The sequence below is a fragment of the Neolamprologus multifasciatus genome, chromosome 13, assembly GCF_963576455.1.
Source record: "Neolamprologus multifasciatus chromosome 13, fNeoMul1.2, whole genome shotgun sequence".
NCBI lineage: Eukaryota > Metazoa > Chordata > Actinopteri > Cichliformes > Cichlidae > Neolamprologus > Neolamprologus multifasciatus.
In genome coordinates, this window is record NC_140451.1 from 8,898,750 (window position 1) to 8,924,009 (window position 25,260).

Here is a 25,260-nt window from a genome sequence, read left to right on the forward strand (position 1 = left end):
CATAACTTCCCTATCTGTGAATAATAAACACATACATACTTATTATATGCTGTAATTATAAAGCTAATACAGTACTGTGCAAAGTTCTTGAGCCACGCCTCGTTTCTTTATATTTTGCTATGAAAAAAGGGAAATAGGGGTAAAGAGACATGCAGTTTGTGAAATTCTAATGTGCTTTAAAGTCAATATTTAGTATGACCACCTTTGTTCTTCACACAACTTGATCTCACTTGGGCAATTTTTTTGTAATTTCTTTGGATAGATTGCAGGAATAGTTCTGCAGGCTTCTCGAAGGAAAGACAAAACCATCTGCCATGATCGGTTGGGGGTGAGGGGAAGGAGATGGGACAAAAGACACACTGTGGAAGAAAGCCAGAGCTTAGTACTAACTAATGATTAAATGCAAAGTGGTGTTTAAACACATAAAGAATGAAGAAGAGTGAGGGAAAAAGAAACCCTCAGTGCTCAATGGGAAGCCCCCAGTAGCCTTAATTCAACAAAATCAAGGGAGGATTCAAGGTCATCTAACTAAACAGTTTATCAAAAAGGAAAGTTTTGAACCTAATCTTAAAAGTAGAGATGGTGTCTGTCCCCTGAATCCAAACTGGGAGCTGGTTTCGCAAATAGCTGAAGGCTCTGCCTGGCGTTCTACTTTTACTTTATCATTTCTGTGTCATGCTGAAAAATAAAGCCATTACTAATTAGATGTTTTCCAGATGGTTTTGCGCGGTGGATCCACATATCGCCACACTTTCCTGTGTTCATAATTCCATTAGTTTTGATGAGATCCCAGACAGCACTGGCTAAAATGCAGCCAAAACAATGACAAAGCCTCCACCATGTTTTAGAGATGGCTGTAGACACTCACTGTTGTTCACTGGCCTCCTCCATACATCACTTTGTTTTTATCGGATGGTCTCTTTAGGGATCGCCACAGTGGATCATCTGCCTCCATCTCACCCTGTTCTAACATCCTTCTGTTATACCAATCCCCTGCATGTCCTCCTTCTCTATACTGGCAAATCTTCTTTTTTCTTCCTGCCTCACAGGTCCATATTAAACACTCTTTGTCCAAAATATCAAACATCCCCCTCTCTAACTTTTACAGAAGCCCATGAAAAATATTAAATTAAAATGTCAACATATGTGAATTTGTAAAGAAGCTGGAAAAATCAAAGAGGCTCCTGACATAATTGCTGTGTTATTGAGCTGTGTCTCTGATGTTTGCGATGACAGCGTCAGAAAGAATGAAAGTGAGAATAAAAAACAATATGTCTCTCCTTTAACTTTTTTACATGGTTAGAATACCATATGGTCCCTGTGGATTTCCTATCCATTTGATTGATAGCTTGACCGACCTCAGTGTGAGCATGAAACATCAGCTGGAGCAGAGCATCTTCCACTGTCAGTTCACCTCAGCAGGGGGGCATTTACTGTATGTAGCCACAAAGAGATTGATGTACACCTCTTTTCTACTTCTCACTCACAGTTTAGACTGTCTTCAGTCACTACTTGTTTGGATCAGTTGGCCTCCGATGCTCTATTTTTTTGCGTGCGCTATCACACATTTGGGACTCAACTCCTTCTTCTGCTGTCACAAGCACTTTAGGTGGCCTCCTATTCCATAGTGTAACAACTCTACCTCTGCTGAAATATAGCCAGCTTTTCTTGAGTTGTCTAGCAGAAGGCATGTCTTAAAAAAAGTCACCACTTGTGTCACAGCCGTCAAGTCTTCCCGTACGATGGTAACTGACACGAAATGGCTGGTATTTGTCCCTTTACTCTTAGAGAAATGGTGAAAGGGACACAAGAGTAACTTAACTAGTTTTTGTCTAGTGAAGCACATCAAATCATTTTTGATTACTTGACATAAAAAAAACACCCACAGGGGTAAGAAATTCAAATCTTCTATCATTTATTTTACGAATAAGGTGCAATTTAGATCAAGTTCAGAACTATTTGCACTGCTCAGATGCATAGTGGTTTAAAATTTGAGAAGAGAACTGATGTAATGATGTACCTTTTGAAGATCTTAATGAACAGAGAATGTGGTTATCTTCTTCTAATGCGTATGAAGGCAAAGTTATATTTTCAAATAATACACAATTAGATTTTTAGCATGTAGCAAAGCCTGATGTTGAAGGTTATCCATGCAGCAATGTAAGAACAAATACATCTCTTAACAGAAGAACATGGTGGTCCTCACAGAAACATGAGCGACTTCACTATAAGAATTCAACTGTTATCTTTCGTTTCTGTGCCATTTACTCCTCTTTTTCTTAAAAGCTGGATGGAATTTAGTTTCTGTACCTCTGAGTGTATAGGTGGCAGGGAGACATTGACTTTTCAGCATTCAGTACAAGCTTCAGAGGAGAGAAGAATGAATGATGTTCAATCATATTGAGGAATGTGTCATCTGCATAAAAATCATCTAAACTTAGTATGAGCTACATATTGTTCTATATGCTTTTGAGTTGTGGCATTGTAAACAAGCACTTTGGCTGGTGTGTCCATGTTTTGAGTTTTTCACTCAATTAGATACCCAAGCATTTTAAAATGTACTAAATTAGGCGTTTGTTGCAATAATCTGTTGCCTCTAAATCTTTTTTTCTCTTTTTTTAGGTTTGTCCTTGAATTGTAAATCAGTGTTTAATGTTTTGAAAGGACAAGAAATAATGTTATTATTTTCAAAAACCTATTTCTCATTAGAAAAAGGATGTTATTTGAATTCTACTTATGTAGCCACACACAATCTCCTGCTTTCCCTCAATATCAGTGCAGAGTTTTCTCATGGAGCTGTGTAATTTAGCTGACCTTGCCGCTGGTTTTTAACGTACTTACCTTTCATTCATTTATTCAACTTTGTCCTGGGGCCTTTGAATACTTTTTGATGCTCCTCCTTTACCTAATCACTGCTAGCAAAATCACTCTTGGCAGATTTGGGAAGGAGCCCAGATTGTCTTCAATCCCACTGGGATCGAGGCAGGCCCCACCAGACACAATTTGGGATAATTACAGGAATGCTTGAGGAGATGTGTGATGTCCCGATGCATATACACAGTCAGATTCACACACGGATACACGCATTGCCTGCTAAATTCACTGTACCCCCCGATCACCCCGCCAACCTCCTTACGCACACACTTACCCCCCTTTCCCTTCCCAGGAGGAAAAATAAGTACATGCTCTCGCTCCAAACTAAGCAACTTCAAGGGGCTCTGAGTCTAGATTTGGCAGTTCTCGCAAGACTTCAAGCACACACTCCCCACCCAGTCTTCACCCATCCCCCCTCCAACACCCCCCCCAACCTCCTCCTTTTCCTTCCACACCTGCATCCCATACTCGTCTGCCTGTTCTTCTATCTGTATGCCAGTCTTCAGTCGTGCACCGCAACTCCACCCACTGTGGCAGTGTCGCTATGCAGCATCCAATGTCTTTACAGCTTCAAAGTCAAAGTCATCTCTAATCTCAATTTCTATCTTTTCTTCAAACAAGGCTTGCTTTATCATTGATTTGAGCAACACCCTAGCTGTCACACTACATTTTCTGCTTGCCCGGGCTAAGTAGGAGAACAACATACAGTATACCACTGTTTCCAGTCGACTTACCTCATGTTACCTCAGACCATCAAAATTTGGATTACACATCGCAGATGGTTGTTCACTGAGTGTGACCGGCGTTAAATAACCTATTAATTTAGAAAAGGACTTGGCTAAGGATGACCTAGATCTGAGGTTACATCCAAGTGTCAGCTTAAAGATGCTATACAATGGATTTCCCTAATTAGCACCGCACTGTGAAATTAGTTGTGATGGCAAAAGCTGTGAAAGCGAGAGAGAGAGAGAAGGCATTACAGTATAGCAGTGATTTTGCTTTGTTTTTCCATTGGGTCTACTTTGACTGTTCCCAAGTTTCCCTGTACATAAACACTGTAGCTTGGAGTAGACTGGTTACCCATGTACCAAAAATAATTTGGAAACAATATAACAAAGATGTGATAAAAGATAAAACACTTTAAAGGTAGTTTTTAATATCGCACTTTTAGTCTGTGCCAAATGTTTTAAAACAGATCATCTGGCAATATTAACTGAAATAAAAATGTAGTATAGAGTTCATTGAAAATTCTTAATCGCTTGTTATTTTCCACATTTCTTTTCCCTCCAGAACTATGATAATGTTTATTCAAATTTCAAATCAGTTTTCAAGGACTAGGTTCACTGAAAAAAATACTATGAAACTGATTATTGTGATTTCCAGTCAGAAGGTATAAAGAGCACACGTGCTTTTCTAGACTTACAATATTATTGTTGCCTTATTATTCTGCTTTTCCTCATTTTCTTTGATTATATTTTACAACAGTCACCTTGAAGGGAAGGAAAATGAAGGGAAGGATTTCTTGCCTTTACCATCATCTAATACAAAAGAGTGTCTAATAAATTATTATAATTATAAAAAAAAAATACTCTGTAGTTTACATACAGTTCTGGTCAAAGGTTTTGCGGTCAGGAAATACAATGTGTGTGAAAATAAGTTGAAATCAGACATGATTTATGATCATTTGTGATAAATGTTTCTATTAACCATTAATGGTGGTTTATGAGATGAAAAAACATGTTTATTTATTACTTTAGTTTATCAACAAGACACTTATAGGATTAGTGAGAATACAAAAACGATGCTGATTCCTTATTAATTTAACATTAATTTCACATGATGCTTTTGTTTAGGAGCTAGTAGAATCCCGGGGTTCACTGATACTGCAGAAGGACATGCTAGTGCTTTGACAAGTTGCTACTCTTCTTCCACTGACCACACATGTATGGAGGAAAGTAGCCGACAAATCAAAATCAAGTCACTTTTTTTTTTTTTTTGTGGAGTGTTAATTTTTTCATGTCTCACCAACATCTCCTTACGAGATAAAAGAGGGACTGTGAGGAGACAGAAGCAGTGACTGTTTTAATGGGGACACATTGATCAGGCTTCCTGGGCTGCTTCCAGCTTCTGTTTTGTTAACTGTGTGATCATTGTGCTGCTGCTCACTGATCCGATTATTGACTGAAATTTTGTATTTACCCAGATTCTGTGCTAACAATGGCACATCAGGTGAAAGCACACACCAGCTCTGAATAGTAAAACATCAAATATCAAAATATTGCTGTGTTTTTTAGGAGTCAGGTCCCTCAAGTATATACCAGTCTAAATGATGCACCTTTCACAGACTCAATAACGAATACACATGGTCACAAATAGCTCCAGTCACCAATGGTTACAGCTATAATTGTGACCACCTTCGGTTCTGAAAGACACCAGAAATTCTGCTTTATTATCAAAACAAATGTTAGCATAGGGTTTTTTAAGCACACTCACACACACACACACACACACACACACTACTGGTCCACTGCAGCTTGTGTGTGATTTTTTGAAAAACTGCCAGATGGGCAACTATAGCTGTGTCGCTTTATTATTGCTGACTTGTCTCAGCTGATGTGGACACTAAAGTTTTGTTGCCATTTGATTGATCGTGCAGTTGCAACAGCAAAACAATATTCAGGACATTAATCAGCCAGTAACAATCACAGGTCACGCTCCGTACGTTAATATGAGAGCCCCCTCCTCCCCCATTAAAACCATATTTAAAGATACACTTCCCTTCTGTCTGTTCTTGGCACTAATGAAGCTCTGAAGAGGGTGGACTCTGAAGCTGTGATTGACTTACCACCCACTCTCTGCTCTCTATAACCAGCTCAAGGACACTTCCAATTAGCATCTGGACTGGTAGCTCGAGTCCCTAGGCCTTTCGTGCTGGAGAGAAGCCATTTGATTGGGTACCTCAGGTTGCCAGTACATCATGAATGCACTGACTGGTTGGAGAAAAGGCTCAGTGCATTTTAATCTTCTGTATCCATTCTCCTTTCTGTCTTTTTTTCTTTTGCAACTGTCATGTCTATGCTCTCTGTCTGTGAGCTAGCAAAGCTTTTAAACAAAGTTAGATTAGTTTCCCCATTCAAATATAATTCATGAATATTAAAACACGAGGAACGGAGATATGTGTACAGTGCGTTTTTGGAAAAACAATCACACGCTGATAGTTGTCAACGTGACTGACATTTATATTCAGGTTTGTTATTCACGGTGCACACCTCATGTCCTCTAACTCAACTGATAAGGAGCTGCTCAGTATCCACCAGTATAACCTCACTATGCTGCTCTTATCCTAGACAACCTTGATGATTCAATAGCACTTTTTGAACCTGTCTTTCCGTCATTCTACTATTGTCTCTTACTGGAGGATAACACAAAGCAGCCAGGTCTTTAAGGAAAACGTTTGTGGAGACACCCTTGGAGTGACATTGATGGTTATTTTCTCAAGAGGAGTGGCAGCTCATCCTCAACACTTTTCTTCTTTGAGTTACAAGGATATAATGAAGTCTGACATTTTTCACAGAGACACACTTTACAGTATTATGTATAAGCAAAAGTTCAGCAAAGTCAAAGAAGTAACTTGATGCACCCTCCGTCACCCAATCTCAGGTCGGGGTCGTGCTGCACTACTCGTCGTTGTCAACCATGCTGTGGCTCGGGGTGACGGCGAGGAACATTTATAAACAGGTGACCAAGAAGCCTCCACAGAGTCAAGACAGTGACCCGCCTCCGCGCCCTAAACAGCCCCTGTTGAGGTAAGCACAGATGTCCTCGCAACCCTTCCCAACCCTGAATGCCGCTCAACAGAAAGTTCATAAACATTTGTGCGCACATATGTGTTTGTGTGTGTGTGTGGTACTTTTCTTTGGTCTTTTTTGATTGCTTCATGTGTGCCTTTAGAGGCCAAGGACGGTTCACTGCGCAGTTATTTGCTTTCTTATTTCATTTTTTTGTATATACACAACTTGACCGAGGCTGAGATATACTGTCATAGTAGGTTTTTTCACATTTTGACGAAAGAAGTCTTCAGATGAGTAAAAATACAAATACAGCGATGATCGATATACTCAGTTATAAGGGTCCTGCCCCAGACCCCTGAGTCTTATATTGTGTTGCCTATTTTATGTGCGGCGCACTATACATTGATTAGGTTGATTTGGTTTCTACTCATCTTTTGGTATGAAGTTTGAATGTTTTTCCCTGTGCCCTCATAGGTTTCCGCCAGGTGGTCCAGTTTCCTCCCACTGACTAAAAACACAACTATTGGCTTGACTGATGATTCTAAAGGGCCATGGATGTAAGACCGATAAAGGGCTTAGACTATATAGAGTAGAACGCTGTATGAATGCGTGGTTAAATGTGGCTTGTAATCTAAAGCTCTATGACTGATCAGCAAGGCTGGAAAAGCACTGTATAAATAGATTTATATTTACTCCCAATATTGTGGGACTTTGAGGATTTCGCACATTAGCTTTCACAGTTGTTAGAACAACAAAGTCACACCATAACATAAACTTGCTAACAGATGGAGGCAGTGGTAGACCAGGACTTTCACTTCGGAGTGAGAAGTAGTTTTTCACAAACAGTTTTTTTTTTCACTGGCTTTAAAGGTGGAAGAAAACCTTTTGCCAGTTTCCAATTGTCAGCAGTACAGTGATTAGTAATAAACTATGGATAAGTACCTTCATGCACCTACTAAAGCTAACAGCTAACAATATGTGGCATATTTGTGATAAGCTAACTTTGCAGAGTTAGCAACATAGCATCCTCTATACCAGCGGTCCCCAACCTCCGGGCCTGTCTGTGAATCGTTCGGTACCGAGCCGTGAGAGTTGAGGCTCAGGTGTGAAATTTATGGTTTTCAGGGTTTTTATCGTTTTTTATCATTATTTTTTTAATCGGTTTTATCATTAACTCAGTTTCTCTGGGTCTTTCCCCGTCTGTTATGAATAAATCTTCCTTTTTTTGTTACCGGTACTGGTTTTATCCACGACACCTTAAAGGCCGGTCCGTGAAAATATTGTCTGACATAAACCGGTCAGTGGCGCAAAAAAGGTTGGAGACCGCTGCTTCACACCCTTTGAGTTGGTGGGATAATGAGTATTGCTAGCTTGACATGGAAACAGAATAAAATTCTTAGTGGCTTTCAAATAGCTAAATATGTGTTTGTCAGATTACTCAGCCATTCCCTTGGGCACGTGTGAGCTACGTGGACTTTACTGTGGAGTAAACTTTAGGCTCAGGTGTTTCAGAGGGGAGCGACTGTCATGCAAGTGTTGCATAATTTATATGAAAATAAAACCCCAGTTGGTTTGCATTATTCAACATCAACAGCGAGATGGCTATCAAGACTTTCTGTTGATACACTTTGCATCACCTTATTGATTTCTCCCACATGTCTTGGGTGTTGAATAGTAAGGAGTGACTTTATGTGAAAACTGATAAACCACTGATTAGAGAACTTTAAATTCCTTGTAATCAGCCAATTTCCTGAAGAGAGACCACTTAAAATGGATAGAGGTTGTTGTTAGGGGTGACATTCAAGGTTAATATGAATATGCAGTATACCGTCAGTCATCAGCAGCTCTCAGTAGGGCATTTCCTGAATTTCCCCACTGAGCTTGTCTGGCTAATCAACTTGTCTGATATTTTCAGGACATTAAGAAACAGCCTCACTGAACTATAGCAGACTGAACAGAAAGTGTTTTGATCTGTTTGCTAGAATCATTGCAGTCACCGCTGCAGTCTTGTGATCTCTAGCCCAGAAACACTCTGGTGAATATCTAAGTGTATTTGTAATGTACTGTATTAATTGTAAAAACACGAAAATAAGGATCGTGACATAATTCAAATAAACATTTAAAAAAGAAATTGACCTGTAACACTGCCTGTTACACTTCTTCGTAATATTTATGTATATCAGGAATCACGGACAGTATGAACAACTGTGACAAACAAAAAGCAGCCAGTGTTACAGGTTAATCAATGGAGTTTCACCTAAGAGGCAAGGGTTTGGTTCCTATGTGAAGACAAGAGTCAGCATTGACTTGATTTGTTTAAAGCACCTGCAGCTCCCTTGTGTTGTCCTCGGGATTCCCATACACTTGTTTGCCATCACCTAGGGGTCATTTTTGACCCAAGGACAACACAATGGTTAAGTTAATACAGAAACAGCTGCTTTCTGTTATAAGTTATAACATTATTGGCAAGTTGTTTAAATACTTAATTTTGAAATAAGCATTCTTACTTAAAATACTTTGTTAAAGTAGTTTTATTGGATTAAAAAATACTATGTCTGCCGCTCCAAATGGCAGACACGAGAATGCAGCATTGACTAAACTGAGGTCTGACAACATCAACAATTTGATAGCTGCAGTTCAGAATCTATGTAAATCAACACAACGCAAACCTTTGTTAGCTGTTCATCAATAGGCATTTCAAAATAACCTGAGACATCATGTTTTGCCTTTTTAGAGATTTTTTTTATAGATTAGTGAAAACACAGTGTATGATGCATGTGTGAGCTTTCCTTCCACACTTAAAGGTTTAGTAAGTAGGAGGGAGTGCAGGTGAATTTGAGGAGGAGAAGGAAGGACGGAGAAGTAATTGACTAAAGCCCTTCACCATAGCATCACCTCCAGTGCTTTTACTAATTACCGCAGTCACCCAGGAGGCCACTGAGCCAGAAGCTTTATCAAAAATCTAAATGTATTTAGCTTTTTAACCCTTTAATTCCTCTTCACTTAGACACACGCGCACATGAGATTAAATTTCTCCTATTTGTGTTGTTTTTTTTTCCCCTACTTCTTCGTTTTATTACTTTACTGCTTACGCCTAACATTTGGCACATTTAAGAGGATCATTTTTTGGACCCATGCGGCGCTCCGCCTCTGCGGTGACAAGGTGCTGTGTGAGCTCTTCAGCACATTGCAACCGTGCTGCAGAAGCTGCTGGAGCTTCAATGAGAAATCCTGTTAGAGGAAGGTTTCAGAGCAGCAACAGAGAGGCAAACAGGGGGCAGACCATAGCAAATGTATGTTTGTCATTTAATCTGTCATTTTCTTAAAGCCTGTTGGGAAATTTCAGTTGCATGAATTTTCTTGAACTTTTCAGAATATTTTGCAGGAGATACAGCAGACGACCCCAAACTAGAAAATGATTTGAACATGTGGAGCTGCACTGGATATGAACCCTGCTGCAACATCTTACGTGCTTTTAGAATCGCTGTCTGTGGGGTGATTTAAAAGGATTATTATGACGAATATAGCACTCTCATGGGCATTTACTGCCCATACCACCCGAAACTAATATCTGGAAAATTTATAAAGGGGCAGATTCATATGTCTGACATTATTAAAATTCGAATCTCTCAATAACGTATTCCTGGCGAGTCGCTGAAAGTCTGAGGATACGGACGCCACTAAGATAAGGATCCCCTCAACCTATAAGCAGCACTTTCCTTGCAAAGCAAATCCTCAGACACCTGCGTGATTCAGGGGTTTAATATGGAATGTTCTCGAGGCTCTCCCATCATGCACTGCTTGTGAATGAGATAATTTGTCTGGGGGCAGACGGGGGGATTGTGTGGCACAGCAGTCAAGTTGATCCACAGTGATTGACTGTAATGCTCCCCGTCAGACAGGCTCATGCAACGAGACTTAGCAGCTGGAGACAAATCAATTTCTCTCCCCTCCCAACAACCCACCTATTTCTCCTCATCTACCTCTTTTCCCTTCCTTCCACTCTTGACAGCATCTGATGGCATATCCAGCCGACCATTACACCGACCCCTGTCAAAAATCTGCCACACCATGTTGGACCGCACACCTTAAATGCCTCTGTTTTTGCTATTAACTAACAGCGATCTGGAGTGATGAGTGCTGATATTTTCTCTAAAACTTAACAGAGGATCCCTCCCACTATAGAATCTCCATCAAATATCTGACAATTATTGATAAAAACTTCTTATACCAGACGTCGGTGTCAGCGATGTCAAAAAGAAAACTCACATGACAAGCGCAGTCATGTAAGTGTAAAATAACACTACATGTATAGCAGGAAACAAGGGAGAAATCTAAGGTAATGTATTATGTAATGTATTGTAATACTCATTTAAATCTTTTTATAGTAGTTTAAATTTATTCATATTAATTTAGATGGACAAACAATTAAAATATACCCAGCACATGAGATGCTGCAGTGTGTTTTAAAGGGAAAAGGTCACCCATCAAGTCCCTGAATAACCCAAATAAATAGATAAACAAAAACAACTTTAATCTACTGTCTGTGTGTCATGTATAATTATCAGTTACACTAATTTATGGTACCGAGAAGGCATTAGTTATGTTTTAGTGGGTACTTTGCTGAGAGGTCATGTTCTATATCTACTTGGGAAGCATCCATAGACCTAAAAATATCTCTGCTGCAAATAGCCTACAGTGAAACTCTAAAACTGAAACTGTGTGGAAAAACTAGACATGACAGAAAACTATTTGTGACTTTAGAAAGGAAAATGTCCCAGCAATTATGATGGTGCTCAATACTCGACCTGAGGAAAACCACCGGGTAACAAATTAAGCGACTGTAGCCTTTGGCAGCTCACCTCTCTCAAATAGAGAAAAGGATACAATGCTCTTTGTAATTATATCCTCCATGTGTTTTGATTAGTGACATGAAATATAATTTACAAAATTTTACAATATTTGCAAAGTTTTGTAAAGTGTATATGTAGGGATGGGTATCATTTAGGTTTTATCTGATACCGGTGCCAAACCGGTACTTTTGAAACGGTGCCGGTGCTTAAATGGTGCTTGAACCGGTGCTTAAAGAATGGAGAACACAAAATTGGTCCAAAAACCTCTCATGTTCAGCTGTTTTTTTAGTAAAAAGATAACAATGTTAGCCTTTTCTGCAGCTATAGGGCATATATGGTATCACTCTTGGCTGGAAGCAGTGCTTAAACAATGGAAAAAACAAAAACTTTGTCCAAAAACCTCTCATGTTCAGCTGTTTTCCACTTTTTCTTTGGTCATTTTAGCCTTTTTGGCCAGGGTGAAGGGAGTACCTGCCATCAAACAAGAAGACAGCCGCATGTAACTATGATGATGTTTGCTAGTTCACCTTACATGCATTAATGTAATAAGCGGTTAGCCTACTCAACGTAAATTATACACGAACAACATTAAGCTACTCACGCAGAGAAGAACGGCTGCTGCTGCCATCATCATCCTCATCATTTCTGCTACACTGGCAGGATAGGGGCCAGGACTCTACTTTTTGGGTTTTTGGGGGATGTTGCTAACTCTTCGTCCGATAACAGGCACCACACCTGCAGTAGATGCGCTCGGTGTGAGGTCTCGCAGCAAGCTATCAAATACGGTGCATTTTTCGGCTTTTAAAAAAAACGCTATGCGTCGCCAGGTGTTTCATCGGATTTCAGGTGTTACCTCCTTTCCACAGTATCACCTTAAAGCACTTGTTGCAGGCTGCTGAGTTTGCATCTTTTGCTGTGAAGTACAGCAAGACTTTTGACCGCTTCGCCTTGGGCATTTTTAATCTGTAGCTCTGCTCTAAAAGAACGTACGTACCTGGACCCGCCTACTATCCCCGGAAACGTAAAATGATTGGCTAGAATTCAAAGTGTATCACATCTCAGGAAAAAAAAGCACCGAAATAAAGCACCGACATGTGCGCTGCTTTTCGGTCTGGTTACTACCGTTTATGTCAGAACCGGTGCCATCATGGCACCGGATACCGGTACCCATCCCTATGTATATGTGCAAAACTGTTGTTTTGGAGACACACACATGGATCCTGCTGTATGATGCTGCAGGTGATTAATGAACTGTTTAAAGAGCACTTTCACTCGCTGGGCCACATCCTCATTTGAGGTTTGACAGCAGTTTAGTAGATAAAGGGGAATAGCTTGGACATGAATTAAGCTGTAGTTTGGGGAAGGCCTCCAAGGGGACTGGCGGCAGCTCCCGGGCGTGGCAGATCCCCGTGTATTAAATAGAAGTGAAGAAGTTAAAGAATTGAAAAGGAAAAGGAGGGTGGGGCAGGTAAACGAGAACTATGGCTTGTAGAACTGGGGGGACATATATAGATGAGAACCGGAGCGTGTTTGGAGGCGTGGTCCCGCTCCTGAGATTCAGATACTTTATCTCCAACAAAAAGTGATTCTTTGCCTTCATAAATATGAAGCAATATAAGCAATATAAACTGCAACTGAAATAAAATCAAATGTTCGTTTATTCAAATAACTAATCATTAAGGAAAGTATGATTGGTATAAAGTGTATACCAGTCAAGTTTATTTTTGTTTTTGACAAGATTTTGACCAGAATTTGATCAAATTCAGCATTTGGGGCATAATTATTTTGAATGAGAAGACTACCACACTTTTTTTAATAGATGTGAAGTTTCAGAGCAAAGTGAATCCGGCTACACTTAACCTACATAAAGTCTCTGCGTGTGCTTCTTTTAGGCTTTGAACAAAGTGCTTTGCAGACTTTGTTCTGTCCTCTGTTAGTTTTATGCTTAAGGGGGGATTTTAAGGATTCCTCTTATTTGTGACAGTGTCTCAAAGCTGTTGTCACATGATAAAAGTAGCAAAAAATGTATCAGAAAACAAAATGGTATATGGAAGAACATCTTTCTTTGAAAAAGACTACTTGAAATTAATATAGACTGTTCAGAATTTTTGCTTGAGTGTTGTCTAAGGAGCTTGGAAAGAAAAGCATCTGGACATGATAGGGTGGGGCTAGGTTTCACAATGTGCTCACCTGAAACCTTGGCTAATTGTGACCTTCACTCGTTTTCACACCTTGGCTCATGTGATTAGGTAGAGGATCATTAGGGGTCCTTTTGTCCCTCTTGGGGGGTTACTCCCACTGGGTTTAAATCTGGGACTCTCCACCATTTGACCCTAGAACTGAAGAAGCTTCTCGGATGAGAGGTGAAACGTCTTCAAGCAACTTAAAGAAGTCCAGACGCTTTTCTTTCCAAGCTCCTTAGACTACGATGACCTGGATGACTGAGAACCTTCACAGACATATTGCTTGAGAGTTATTTTGTGAGTTGTTTTTATTCTGTTTGCGATCCTTATGTTAAGCTGTGGTAGCTGGCACAGCTTTCTTTTGGCTGTGGCATCAATCTTCGCATAAATCTTTGCATTTAACTCTTGGCAAGTAAGCTAATGAGTATATTTCCCAAAGTGTTGAACTGTCACTTCATTCAGCTTACTTTACCCATTAAAGAGAATTCAGACCTGCAGGACTGTGGTTAATGCCAAGTTTATGCCTTAATGTTCCATCCTCCAGCTTTACTCCAAAGCCCTTGCCCTCTGCTGGAGCTGAATATGACCATCCGTTGTCCCCAGCTGTGCTATGTATATCCTGGACAGGGTCCAGAGAAAGGACAGTGCACAGTCATAAAAACAGAAGATAGTGCATAAGCATAGGAACAAAACGAGGAGTTGCTGTAGCTACTGACTAAAAGGCACTTTAGGGTCTATTTATATCAGATGATTGCTGTTCCTGAACTCACTCAAAAGCACAAGACTGCATACACAGCCATTTTGTTTGAGTTTGAAGGCTTTTTTAAAAAAGTAGATTGGCCAACAAAGAGGACGAGTGCATTCAAGGGGGGCAGGATTTTGTGTGCATATTCATATTAGAATGGGTGCATTAGCAAGAATTTTAATGCGGTAGACCATGGCTATTCAACTACGAAGTTAGTTGGGCCAGATTTTCAAACCGAGGAATTTATCTGGGCCAGATATTTTTTTTGAAGCCAGTAAGCAGCAGATCATGATCAATTTCAAATCCACACAACTGTATTGAAAAACAAGTAATTTATTTATTCCTTTTCCCCTGTAAATCTGGTGACCTCTCACAAATGCACACAATAAGGTCCATTTAAAAAAAGGGAGCTATAACTAAACTATTTTTTGCACATTTGAAATAATAATAATAATAACAAAAAACATTTTGATAATTCCCTTTCAAATTAAAATAAATATTTCGCTGACCACTCACTTTTCCTGCCATGGATGGAGCCCCATCCGTCACAAGTATACAGACATGCTTCATATCCAGACCATTTTCCTCAAAAAGAGCTGAAATCTTCTCAAACATTATTTCGCCAGCTGTGCGTCCCTCTAACGGTAGTAAGCCGAGCAATTTCCCATCCAAAAAACGGACATATACGCACAACTGTGCATTATCAGTTCTGTCTGTGATCTCCTGCTATAGACATTACATCAGTTTTCTTCAGGTCATCTAACAGCATTTCAAACTCGTCTGACGCCAGAACTTCAACTCTACGAATATTTGAACTGTCCTACAGGGGTACGTTTTTAATAGCAGATGTCACACTTACTTTAATTTTTTCATCACTTTTCACCGCATCCACCACGGCCAGCATGCAGTATTTCACTGTTTCAGAATCTGTGAAAGGCCTTTTCTTCTTTGCCAAGAAGCAAACAGGAAGGGAAGATGCTGCAGCTCTCTCTTGGGCTGTACAGGACCCTCACCATGGTAGTACAACTCCGGTTGTAAGATTATTAAACTCGGTAAAATGAATAAGTATTTGTCAGTCCAGGCAGGGTTAAACCGACAGTTTTCATTGTCAATTTTGTGCTTTTGGAGTGAGAAAGACATGCTGTTGTCGCATCATATATTACGATGATTGTTTAATATGTTTACATCACGGTGCATTGTGGGTTAAATATTGCTAGGCTACTAGTAGTGTTGCATTCACAGTCTACACTACGCTGTAGGAATTTAAATTTTTTTTTAAATTAATTAATGAATTAATTTTTTGCGTTTTCTCGGTGTTTCTGCCAGGACCACAGGCAGGGCCACTCGCAGGTTGCTTCTGGGCCGCATTTGGCCCGCGGGCCGCCATTTGAATAGGCTTGCGGTAGACCTTTTCAAATAAAAAAACGAGGCAGCAAGTAGACTGAACTATATCACATGCTCTCGATACAGTTTCTGCATGTACTGTACATGTGCTTCACTTGGGACCACGTCTTAAGGAAACACATGCTGGCTTTCCTAGAAGGGATAAAAGGGGAATGAGGGTTATAAAGTGCTGGGTCCTTTAACATCTACTAGCTCTTCTCATTTATGCTTATCTAGCTGACGGGTGTGTAAATGGCTTTCTGCTGGAGCAGGGTCCCCCGGGAGAACCGTTCCACTCACACAGACAGTGACAGGCCAGTAATGCCCCCCCCCCCCCCCCCCCCCCCTCGAAAACCCCCTGTCTTTGCCTCACCTCCAGCCACCCCTCACCGACCAGCCCAGACAAACATCTTGATTGTAATTGAATTTTCAGAACGGCTGCTGTGTGACAGAGTAACGATTGGAAGGGGGAGCGACAGAGAGAGAGAGAGCCACAGTAAGAAGGGCTGGAAGGGAGGAAACTGAGGATGAAGACGGAGGAAGATGGAGTGGTGGAAAGGTTAGAGTAATGACAGAGGGTAAGACTGAACAGGAAGGAAGAGGAAATAGCATACTGTTGTATAGCATACTGTTGTATAGCATGACAGCGGAGGGAAAGCCAAGGACAGGAAGCTGCTGGGGGATTAGCTTTGTTTCTGCGCCGAAGTCTTATTGTAATATACTGTTGTAATGCAAGTTTCATGGTTCACATACCTGCCGCGCGCATGCATAAGTGTAGCTGACATGTTAAGATCAGGGAGAGGGAAAAAAAGCACCGAATAATCTGCGGTTAACATGAGAATATCATCCTTGAGAACATTTAATCCGGCACAAAGTAAACAGAACTAAACACGGTAATACCTAGGGGCATAATGCACTGTTGTTAAGATCATACTTTATTAGTTCCGCTTCACATCTTTCTCCCCTTGATATTATTGTTTGTTTGTTTTTTTTCTCCAGCTAGCCTTATATAGTCTTGATTTAATTGGATAAACCGCCATTACAACAGCTATGTTGGCAAGTGAGGTCAGAGCTAATTCACTTAAAACACATGTTAAAATTAAAGGTAGTTCTGCTAAATTTCTTGGTGGCTTACAACTTAATGCGAATGCTGTATTTCTGGGGTTGTTGCTATGAAAGCTAAAATAACTGCCACTTAGCTGTATAACTCTGTCCTTCATTGTTGTGTAGTGTTTTTTTCATTTTCTCTATTAAGTGACCTGCCCTCTTTATGATAATGAAAGCTGAAGTCGAGGATACAATCCGTTTTCTGTATGTCTGATAAGCCAGTTTTGATAAGTCCGCCATCCCTTTCCTATTAAATCCGCACTCTCTTTCCATATTTGGTGCTCTGATGAATAGCAGACGCCCTAAATGAGCACTGACAAGTTTATCGCCGGGAAAACAGATTTGTTTATATAGGAAAATTTACACTTTGATTTGTGGCAAAGAAAACAAATTGTAGGTGGCGATTCCTCCCATGGAGTGTGGTCACAGGCACAGTGATCTTTGTTCATTCATTTATTTTAAGACACTCATAAAGCTGCATTCACCAGTGGCTCAATACTGTAGTGGTTAACACATTTGTCCCAAAACAGAAAAGCTTTCACAAGAGGAGATACAAATTCTCAGGGGGTTGCTTGAGCGATGCCACGTGGTGTTTAAAAGAAAAAGAAAAAAGCTGCCAAATCAAATGTGTGTGTCCATCTGCTGTGGTAACCAGACCATTCACAGCACAAGTCAGCATCTTTCATCCGTCACCTTCTTTGGCAGCTTTTTTAATCTTCCTGAAGATGTGATTATAAAAAGTGTATTTTTATAATCCATATGTGTGACACAGGATTTGTAAATGTCTTTTCACTTCCAACTTTGATATTCTTGCCTACTGACCCTGTCTCGCTCTCTCTTTTTACCCCCCCCCTCCCCCCCTCCCCCATACCCTCAAAGATTTTATCTAGTCAGCGGTGGAGTGCCCCTCATCATCTGCGGGGTCACGGCAGCTGTCAATATAGACAACTATGGCAGCAGGGAGCAAGCGCTGTAGTAAGTCCTAGATTTGCTTCTTCTTGAGTCAGGCTGTGATGATGTTTCACATTGTTATGCAAATAAAGAGTTTTTTTTTTAAATTTAATTCCCAGAAATTAAATTTGATTAAATCTTCTTTAAACGCTGTTAGACGTGTGTATACATAGACACAAGCATACACTATCCTCGCTTTGTGCGCTTTAAGCTCCCTTTGGTGGATGTGTATTTCATTTAGTTACTCTCTTCTCAGTAAACACATAAAGATGATGTGACTTTATGAAGGTAACCATTTAATTACAAACAGAAAGTAAACTTTGAATTGTTCCGTATTTCTTAAGGTATTAAAGTGCAGTGGTGTGTTTGTGTGTGTGTGTGTGTTGCAGCTGCTGGATGGCGTGGGAGCCCAGTCTGGGAGCATTCTTTGGCCCCGTAGCTTTCATCGTCCTGGTCACATGCATCTACTTCCTCTGCACTTTCATCCAGCTACGGCGACACCCTGAAAAGAAGTACGAGCTCAAGCAACTGACGGAGGAGCAGCAGAGGCTGGCTGCTGTCGATGTGCCGACACACTGCCACCAGGGAGCCGAGCCCGGAGCCCTGGCTCCACCGCCCAGCGGGAGCCACTGCCCCGCCGGCTGCCCTGGCATTCCCATCAACCCCGCGCTGCTGGCCAACGAGCACTCCTTCAAGGCTCAGTTAAGAACAGCGGCCTTCACCCTTTTCCTCTTCCTGGCAACCTGGACTTTTGGGGCACTGGCTGTGTCACAGGGCCACTTCCTGGACATGATCTTCAGCTGCCTTTATGGTGCCTTCTCCGTCACCCTCGGCCTCTTCGTCCTCATCCATCACTGTGCCAAGCGGGACGATGTTTGGCATTGCTGGTGTTCCTGCTGTCCTGGACGAAGCGCCGACGCCTCCTCTGGTGCCCCCGTGCCCGCTCAAACGCGGCCCAAAGTCAACGTGAACGGAGATACCCCCGGGCACGGCCACGGCCACAGCCACTGCCACCATGACTCACCTTGTCAGGCTAAAGCTCTAAGCTGTGGCCATGGCAGCTTAGCTCACTGTAAACACGCTGCCCTTCCTTCCTCACAAAATCACATGACGTGTCTAGCGCCAGTGACGCCGTGCTGTGCCGCGCTGCACAGCCAGCAGCTTATGGAAGAAGAGCCCGCGGCCACGCATGTGCTGCTGCACGCTGACCCGGAGGGTTACCGGCCGGGGATCCAGTTGCACCCCTGCCTAAAGAGCAGCGCCAGGACTAAAGGCCGACATCTCAGCCGCAGGGATGGGGCCGGTGCTTGTGGAGCGGGGAGTGAGAGGGAGTACGCTTATCACATCCCCTCTAGTGTGGATGGAGGCAGCGTGCACAGCTTACACACTGACAGCCCCCACAGCACACACGAGCGTCACGCCCACATCTGTCCACACCTGGCCCACGAAGGCCACCATGACGTGCATCACACATGCCACGCTGCTGCAGAGTCCCTGGCATGCCATAATCCCTGCCACAGGCACATCTGCTGTGCCAAGGCAGACCTTTTCCCTTCTCTGTGCCCGGCAGAAGCAGGAGACACGGGCGTCTTCCTGTGCGGCTGCGGCAAAGTGGCTGAGGAGGACCCCGTGGCAACACATCACCATTTGGAAATGCACGCCCCGCGCAGACAATCCTACCCTCAGAACCCGCCCAATCAGAACGGGATTCTAAAGGGGAGCCTGCACGAGGGTCTCCTCTACACGTCAGACAGCACAGGAAATATACGCACTGGACCCTGGAAGAATGAAACTACTGTGTAGTGTGGGAAGACTGAGAAGAGGGGATGCAGGCAGCATTCCTGCTTCCCCTTCTAGGATAATAAAAAAAACAAAGAATTGTATAACATTTTAAAACATCACAATCAGCGTGGGATATTTTTTTATTTTAATGTCCTCTTGATTTTATGTGTGCTGTTTTACTGTACAGAATTTCATTTGAACGCTCTCCAAGGGGGCATCCACTGACAGAAACCGAATTTCTTCCATCACAATGAATTTGTGAAAACGTGCGTCGCATGGCGCCTTCAGATGTAATCGAAGGTGTCGCCACTGTTCCATATTACTACAGATCTATCTCTCTCTATATATACAAGAAAATGAATGGTTGTACGTATGAATTTGTGTGTGTTAACGCTCAAAGGCAACACGCTGCAAGATATTTTTTACACTTTGAAACGCGTCAAATAGTCTCTGATGACAGTGAACCTCCAGTACTTAAAAGAACTTCTTGGCATCCATGTTTTAGACAACTAAACCAGCAGTTTTAGACTTCATGGGTATTTTTGCCAGTCGGTCAAGCAACTGTGAATATCTACTAGAGTTTTCTAAAAAAAAAAAAAAAGAAATATATATAAATATATATAAAGATACTGTTGCTTACAAGAGATGTGTGGATGCCAGTTAAGTTGTGAAAATTCAAAGCAACAGAAAAAGAGAAGTGAAATTAAGCATCCTCTTATCCAGGTCAGTATTGATCGTGCTGTCTATATGATGTCTTCACTGTTGTGTTTCTTTTTTCTTTTCTGTTCTGGAGAGAATAACGGCACATCAGCAGCAACAGCATTGTGTGTAGAAAGTTACTGTCAGTGAGTCATTGGATCCATTGTGCCATAAAGAGCCAGGTCCTCACAGCAAAGTTCATTGCCAAACCGGTGTGCTGGTTTTTATTCCGTTCGGCTCAGTTTGCACACGCTTCATGTGACGGTATCACATCAGCTTATGTTTCTCTGTACAATCAATCTAGAAGAAAAAAAAACAGCAACAACAATAACAGCAAGCTGCGTCAACATAACTTTGGGAAACCAGCCCAGCGTCCTGCAATTTTCCCTCCTATTAAAATGCTAATAAAATATTTCAGACTCACCCGACATTGGCCGAAGCCAAAAAAATTATACATGGCAGAAACCAGAGCAAATTCGGCCCTGTTGTGTTTTATAAATTTATAATTTGTCTTATAAAAGCTCCAACGCATGCACGCTTATATGTAGCTGTGTTTTAATGGTGTAAATGAATGCCTCTCCACAGACATATCGTTTGACTCGACCCAATGCAGCTTGCCATGTGTCCTTTTTTGAAGCACTTGTGGATTATTTCACTTCTCAAAGAAATACAGTAATATTTGGCTCTTGTGACCTTCATGTTGCATCACTTTAAAAAGGACCCATTATTCTCATTTACAGCTTCATAGTTGTTTTTTTTTAATCTTCAATCTTAGAATCATCTTTGCAAGATTCATAGTTTAAATGAATCCTTCTTTATCTTATACCAGGCTTTAGTGCAGTTATTTCTGGGCAACTGCTTTAGCCCAGAACACCCAGTTTTCTCCTGATTGGTTGCCCTTCAGAAACAGCACGTGTGGCCAAAAGTAATAGCCAAAGCTGATACCCCCCTCACTAAATCAAACAGAGTCGACACTAGAAAAAAAAAACATTTAGAGAGGTTTCAAGATTGCTTTTGACATTGTAACAATATATGTATTACAGAAAATAAGATAAAGCATAAGCTATCCCTTTATTCTTACATTTATTCAGGAGTCCAGTCAGTAAAATCATATGTCCTGCTTTGGTGACAGCTTTTATCAGGAGAGGTTACAGATGAAATGTGAATCATTTCTTTTTTTTTGTTTTTTTAAACCGTGAAGGTCACACTCTCTTTGAAGAATTGCCACTCGAAAGAGAAGCCAAAAGAGTCTCCGTATTGATTTAGAAGCGCTTGTTTGTTTTATGAATGATAATATTTAATACAATGCTCCAGACAAAACAAATCATACATTTCATCAGACAAGCCAACACTTCATAAAAAAACAACATCCAAAGCATAATCTCGCAGCAAAGCCCACTCTGGCGAAACCACCTCAGCATGCGCACCACCTCTCTATCCATCTCGTGCACTTTTCGTCCGTGTATATAGAATTGGTTTCTGATGAATTATTTTTTATGAGATTTAAGATATTTAAGAATAAAATAAGTCTATGTAAAAGAAAGTTGTATGGGAAAAAAAACTGACCTCTCAGTGTTATAATGCTCAGTATCTGAGTTTAGAAATGTCCTTTTTGTTTTCAAATGCCTTTTTTTTTTCTGTCGACTTCATAAAGTATGCAGACTCACCGTGTGTTGTGAGACTTATCCTGTCATATCAGAAATAGAAATGCACTACCCATTATAACGTTTGGCCTGCCAGAATAGCATTTGTCACTTACGGTGTCGTTATAATAGAAGTGCTTGTTCAGACAGACCTGAATTAAGGGAAAAAATTCAGAGAAAGAAAGCAAAATATTAATGTGACAGTCCTTCTGGTTGAATGGCAAGGCTTTGAACAAGTAAAGGAAGGCAATGGTAGACATCAAAGATGATGCATGAACCTCATAGCTTTGCACAGGGCCATTGGAGTTATTGCCAGGGACTGGGACAAAATGGGATGTTATGGGTTCAGCTTATGAGTTATAAAACATTGGCCCACAATTGATCATACAATATAAGCTCCTTTGAGCCAACTTGGATGCTAGCAGCCAGCGGCCCTGGCTTTATAGTTATTGGAAAGGGATTTGTAACAGTATCACAACAAAATCATCCCACATTAAACCGAGAGAACATCGGTCTAGGTTAATTGCTGTACAACATGTGCATTTGCTGGTGGTGTGTTTTAGGAGCAGCCCGAGCTTTTCAGTGTCTGTGAGACGGTGTGTTTGGTATCACTGGCCGCCATAGGCCACCTTCTCTGTCGCCATCAGTAACAGATGTACTGCCCCAAACAAGCTAGCTGGCTTCGTTTCGGCTCACCAGGCGCCTGCTGGAATATTCACCTGTGGTACTGTGACAAAACCTAAAGCCAGTTTTCAATTTTTTCTACATTGACACAGATTCCAATAAATGTATTTTTTCACCATGCAACGGACGAGCGCGTCTTTGGCTTTGTGTTTGTGTGCCTGCCACCTGTGTGCATGTGTGTGAAAGTGCATTTAACATATGTGAAGATGAATCCAAGTGATCGCAAAAGCCTGTTTTTTTTTTCCCTTTTCTTCTTCTTCATAATTCTCTTTTATAACTTCTGCCAGCGTGATGAAAATTGAGATGTCTTTTGGACTCACCGTGGGGGAGGAATCAAGTGATAACAGGCTTGACTGCTGTTCCTGCTGCTGCTGCTGCTGTGCGAGGATGTGTGTCTATGTGGTGCATGCCCAGACTTTTGTCCACATACATGCACAGGCATCTGCACGTGCACATATCTTGCAGGAAATGAGACACTGTGTCTTCCGTGCATCACAAACGGCACCCTGATTTGACAGGCCGTGAAACGCCTGAGCACATTTAATATGCAGCTGGATTTTTTTTTTCCTTTCCAAGGCCACACAGCTCTCTCTTCAGCCCCACAACCATCAGATTATTCGTGTGACTGAAAGCCATGTGAAATATCAAACCCCCCCAATCTCCTTCTCTGTTGGCTGTGAGGACCCGGGCTTAACATGAGTACTGCAGGGTGTTATGAAAGGTGAGTAATGGATGTCTCGAGCCTCTATCTTTTAAGGAAACCAAATTATTTCGTGTGCTGCAGTGCCAAATGAGTAGCTGCCATCCTTGTATATGACGCTTGCCCGTGTCTTTGAATAAATAAGTGTGTGTGTGATTTTTTAAGTGCTCAACAAAGAGTCAATAAAGCACATGGATGATTCACCGTGAGGCTTGAAGACTGAAGGCCGTGGTAGGTGAGGCCATGGTGGTTTGGCAAAGGGAGAAATTGGCCCGGGGAGGCAGCTGTTTCATTAAAAATTAATCTGATTTTAGCAACACAGATGTGTGTTTATGATACAATTAACAGTGTTTTAATTTCCTGTTGTAATAAATAGGCCTATAAGTAGGAGTATTAGCCAAAGAAGAAGAGCGGGAGATGTGAAGAGAAATGCTTATGTGCCCCTGCAAAGAAATATGCTTCATGTATGGTACGGAAACCATACATGCAGTACAATTCGATTTTACTGAGGGGCTTGTATCATGTACATATGAACAGGGGCATAATTTGTGAGTCTCTTTGTAAGCCTGTCTCTTAACACATGTCAAAATTGCTGTTATCTTTCGCTATCTCTCATGTAGATCCAACAACGTATGGCACGTAAACAATGTTCCTCTGGTGTGTAGAGACTTGTATTACTTTGTCTTACTTAATCAAGAATGTCTTTGATTTCTCTCAGACCATGTTATACCGTTTATATGCCTTTGGCTTCCTCCCTTACTCCCCACACGTTTAGTAGCTCTACCCCCCTCCTCCTCCTCCTCTTGTCTTGTCAGACAAGACTTGTGATAGAAGGCTGTGATCGTCATGCTAATGTTGTCCTTGGCTTAAATAACATGCTAGAGATTCGCGGGGTGGGCAGAGCGAGAGGGAGCAGCAGAGTGAAGGCGGGGTGGTGAGGAGGGGGCGGTGGGTGGAGGGGAAAGCGGGACGGATAGTTTGAGGCTTATGAGAAGAAAGGGAGGGAGGTGGAGAGATCAAAGAGGAAGAAAAGACAGAAAGAGGTGGGCAAAACTTCTTATTAGATATCATCACTTGGTTTCTTGGAAGCTACATTTCTAATGGGTGTCCGTGAAATGTGTGTGTGTGTAAGTGAGAGTGCATCTCAGGCTTGCTGCAGTGGAAGGTAATTTACTCCAGTGCCAACGTCACGACCACTGGTTTTACACATGCAAATCCATTCATCTATTGGAACGGATATCTATAAACATCTATAAACACTGTAACATAACCTATAAAGGTGGAGCTCCTCAGAATACAGCGAGTCCTGATGATATCACACTGGTGTCACTATTTAAAATATCCACTTTTTATGAAAAATCTGAACTATTAAGGGTTATGGCGTCCACCTGAACGGCAGCAAGACTTCGAGCTCCAACCTTAACATCCTTTAAGTACGCCTAAACAGCGGTTAAAAGTCAACCTTTTAGTGGCTTCCTCTCCGACCTAAGCTTCTGCTCTGATCTAAACAGCTAGGATGCCGACTAAACATAGGTTTAAATCTAAAACAGCCGGAAAGGATGGATCAGACGATGATGCTAGCAACGAACTTGAAACCGAGAAGATGGAAGGAGCTAGTGCTAGCGCCCAACAAACCGAGGCGAGTGTTTTGGCCGCAATTCAATCGCTGAAAATACACTTCACTGCTCAACTGCAAGAAGTTATAACATCAAACCAAGAAATAAAAGACGCAATTGGAGTGTTTTCAGAGAGGCTTACCTCAGCAGAAACTCGCATTAGCAAAGTTGAAGACGACGTCTCTTCCCTCACAAGTAAAGAGGCTTCCCTTCATAAGAAACTTCAAGAACTCCAGCTAAAAGTGGACG

The 25,260-nt window shown here is 41.5% G+C and overlaps 1 protein-coding gene across 1 annotated transcript in view; it reads left to right on the forward strand.

Moving 5' to 3' along the window:
- Positions 1–25,260, forward strand: part of adgra1b (adhesion G protein-coupled receptor A1b) — a 190,786-nt gene extending 165,526 nt beyond the window's left edge. The window contains exons 17-19 of the mRNA XM_085183349.1: positions 6,535–6,680; positions 17,816–17,911; positions 18,277–25,260. Of these exons, the coding sequence (XP_085039475.1) occupies positions 6,535–6,680; positions 17,816–17,911; positions 18,277–19,690 (1,656 nt within the window). The 3' untranslated portion in view covers positions 19,691–25,260. The remainder of the gene's footprint in view (positions 1–6,534; positions 6,681–17,815; positions 17,912–18,276) is intronic.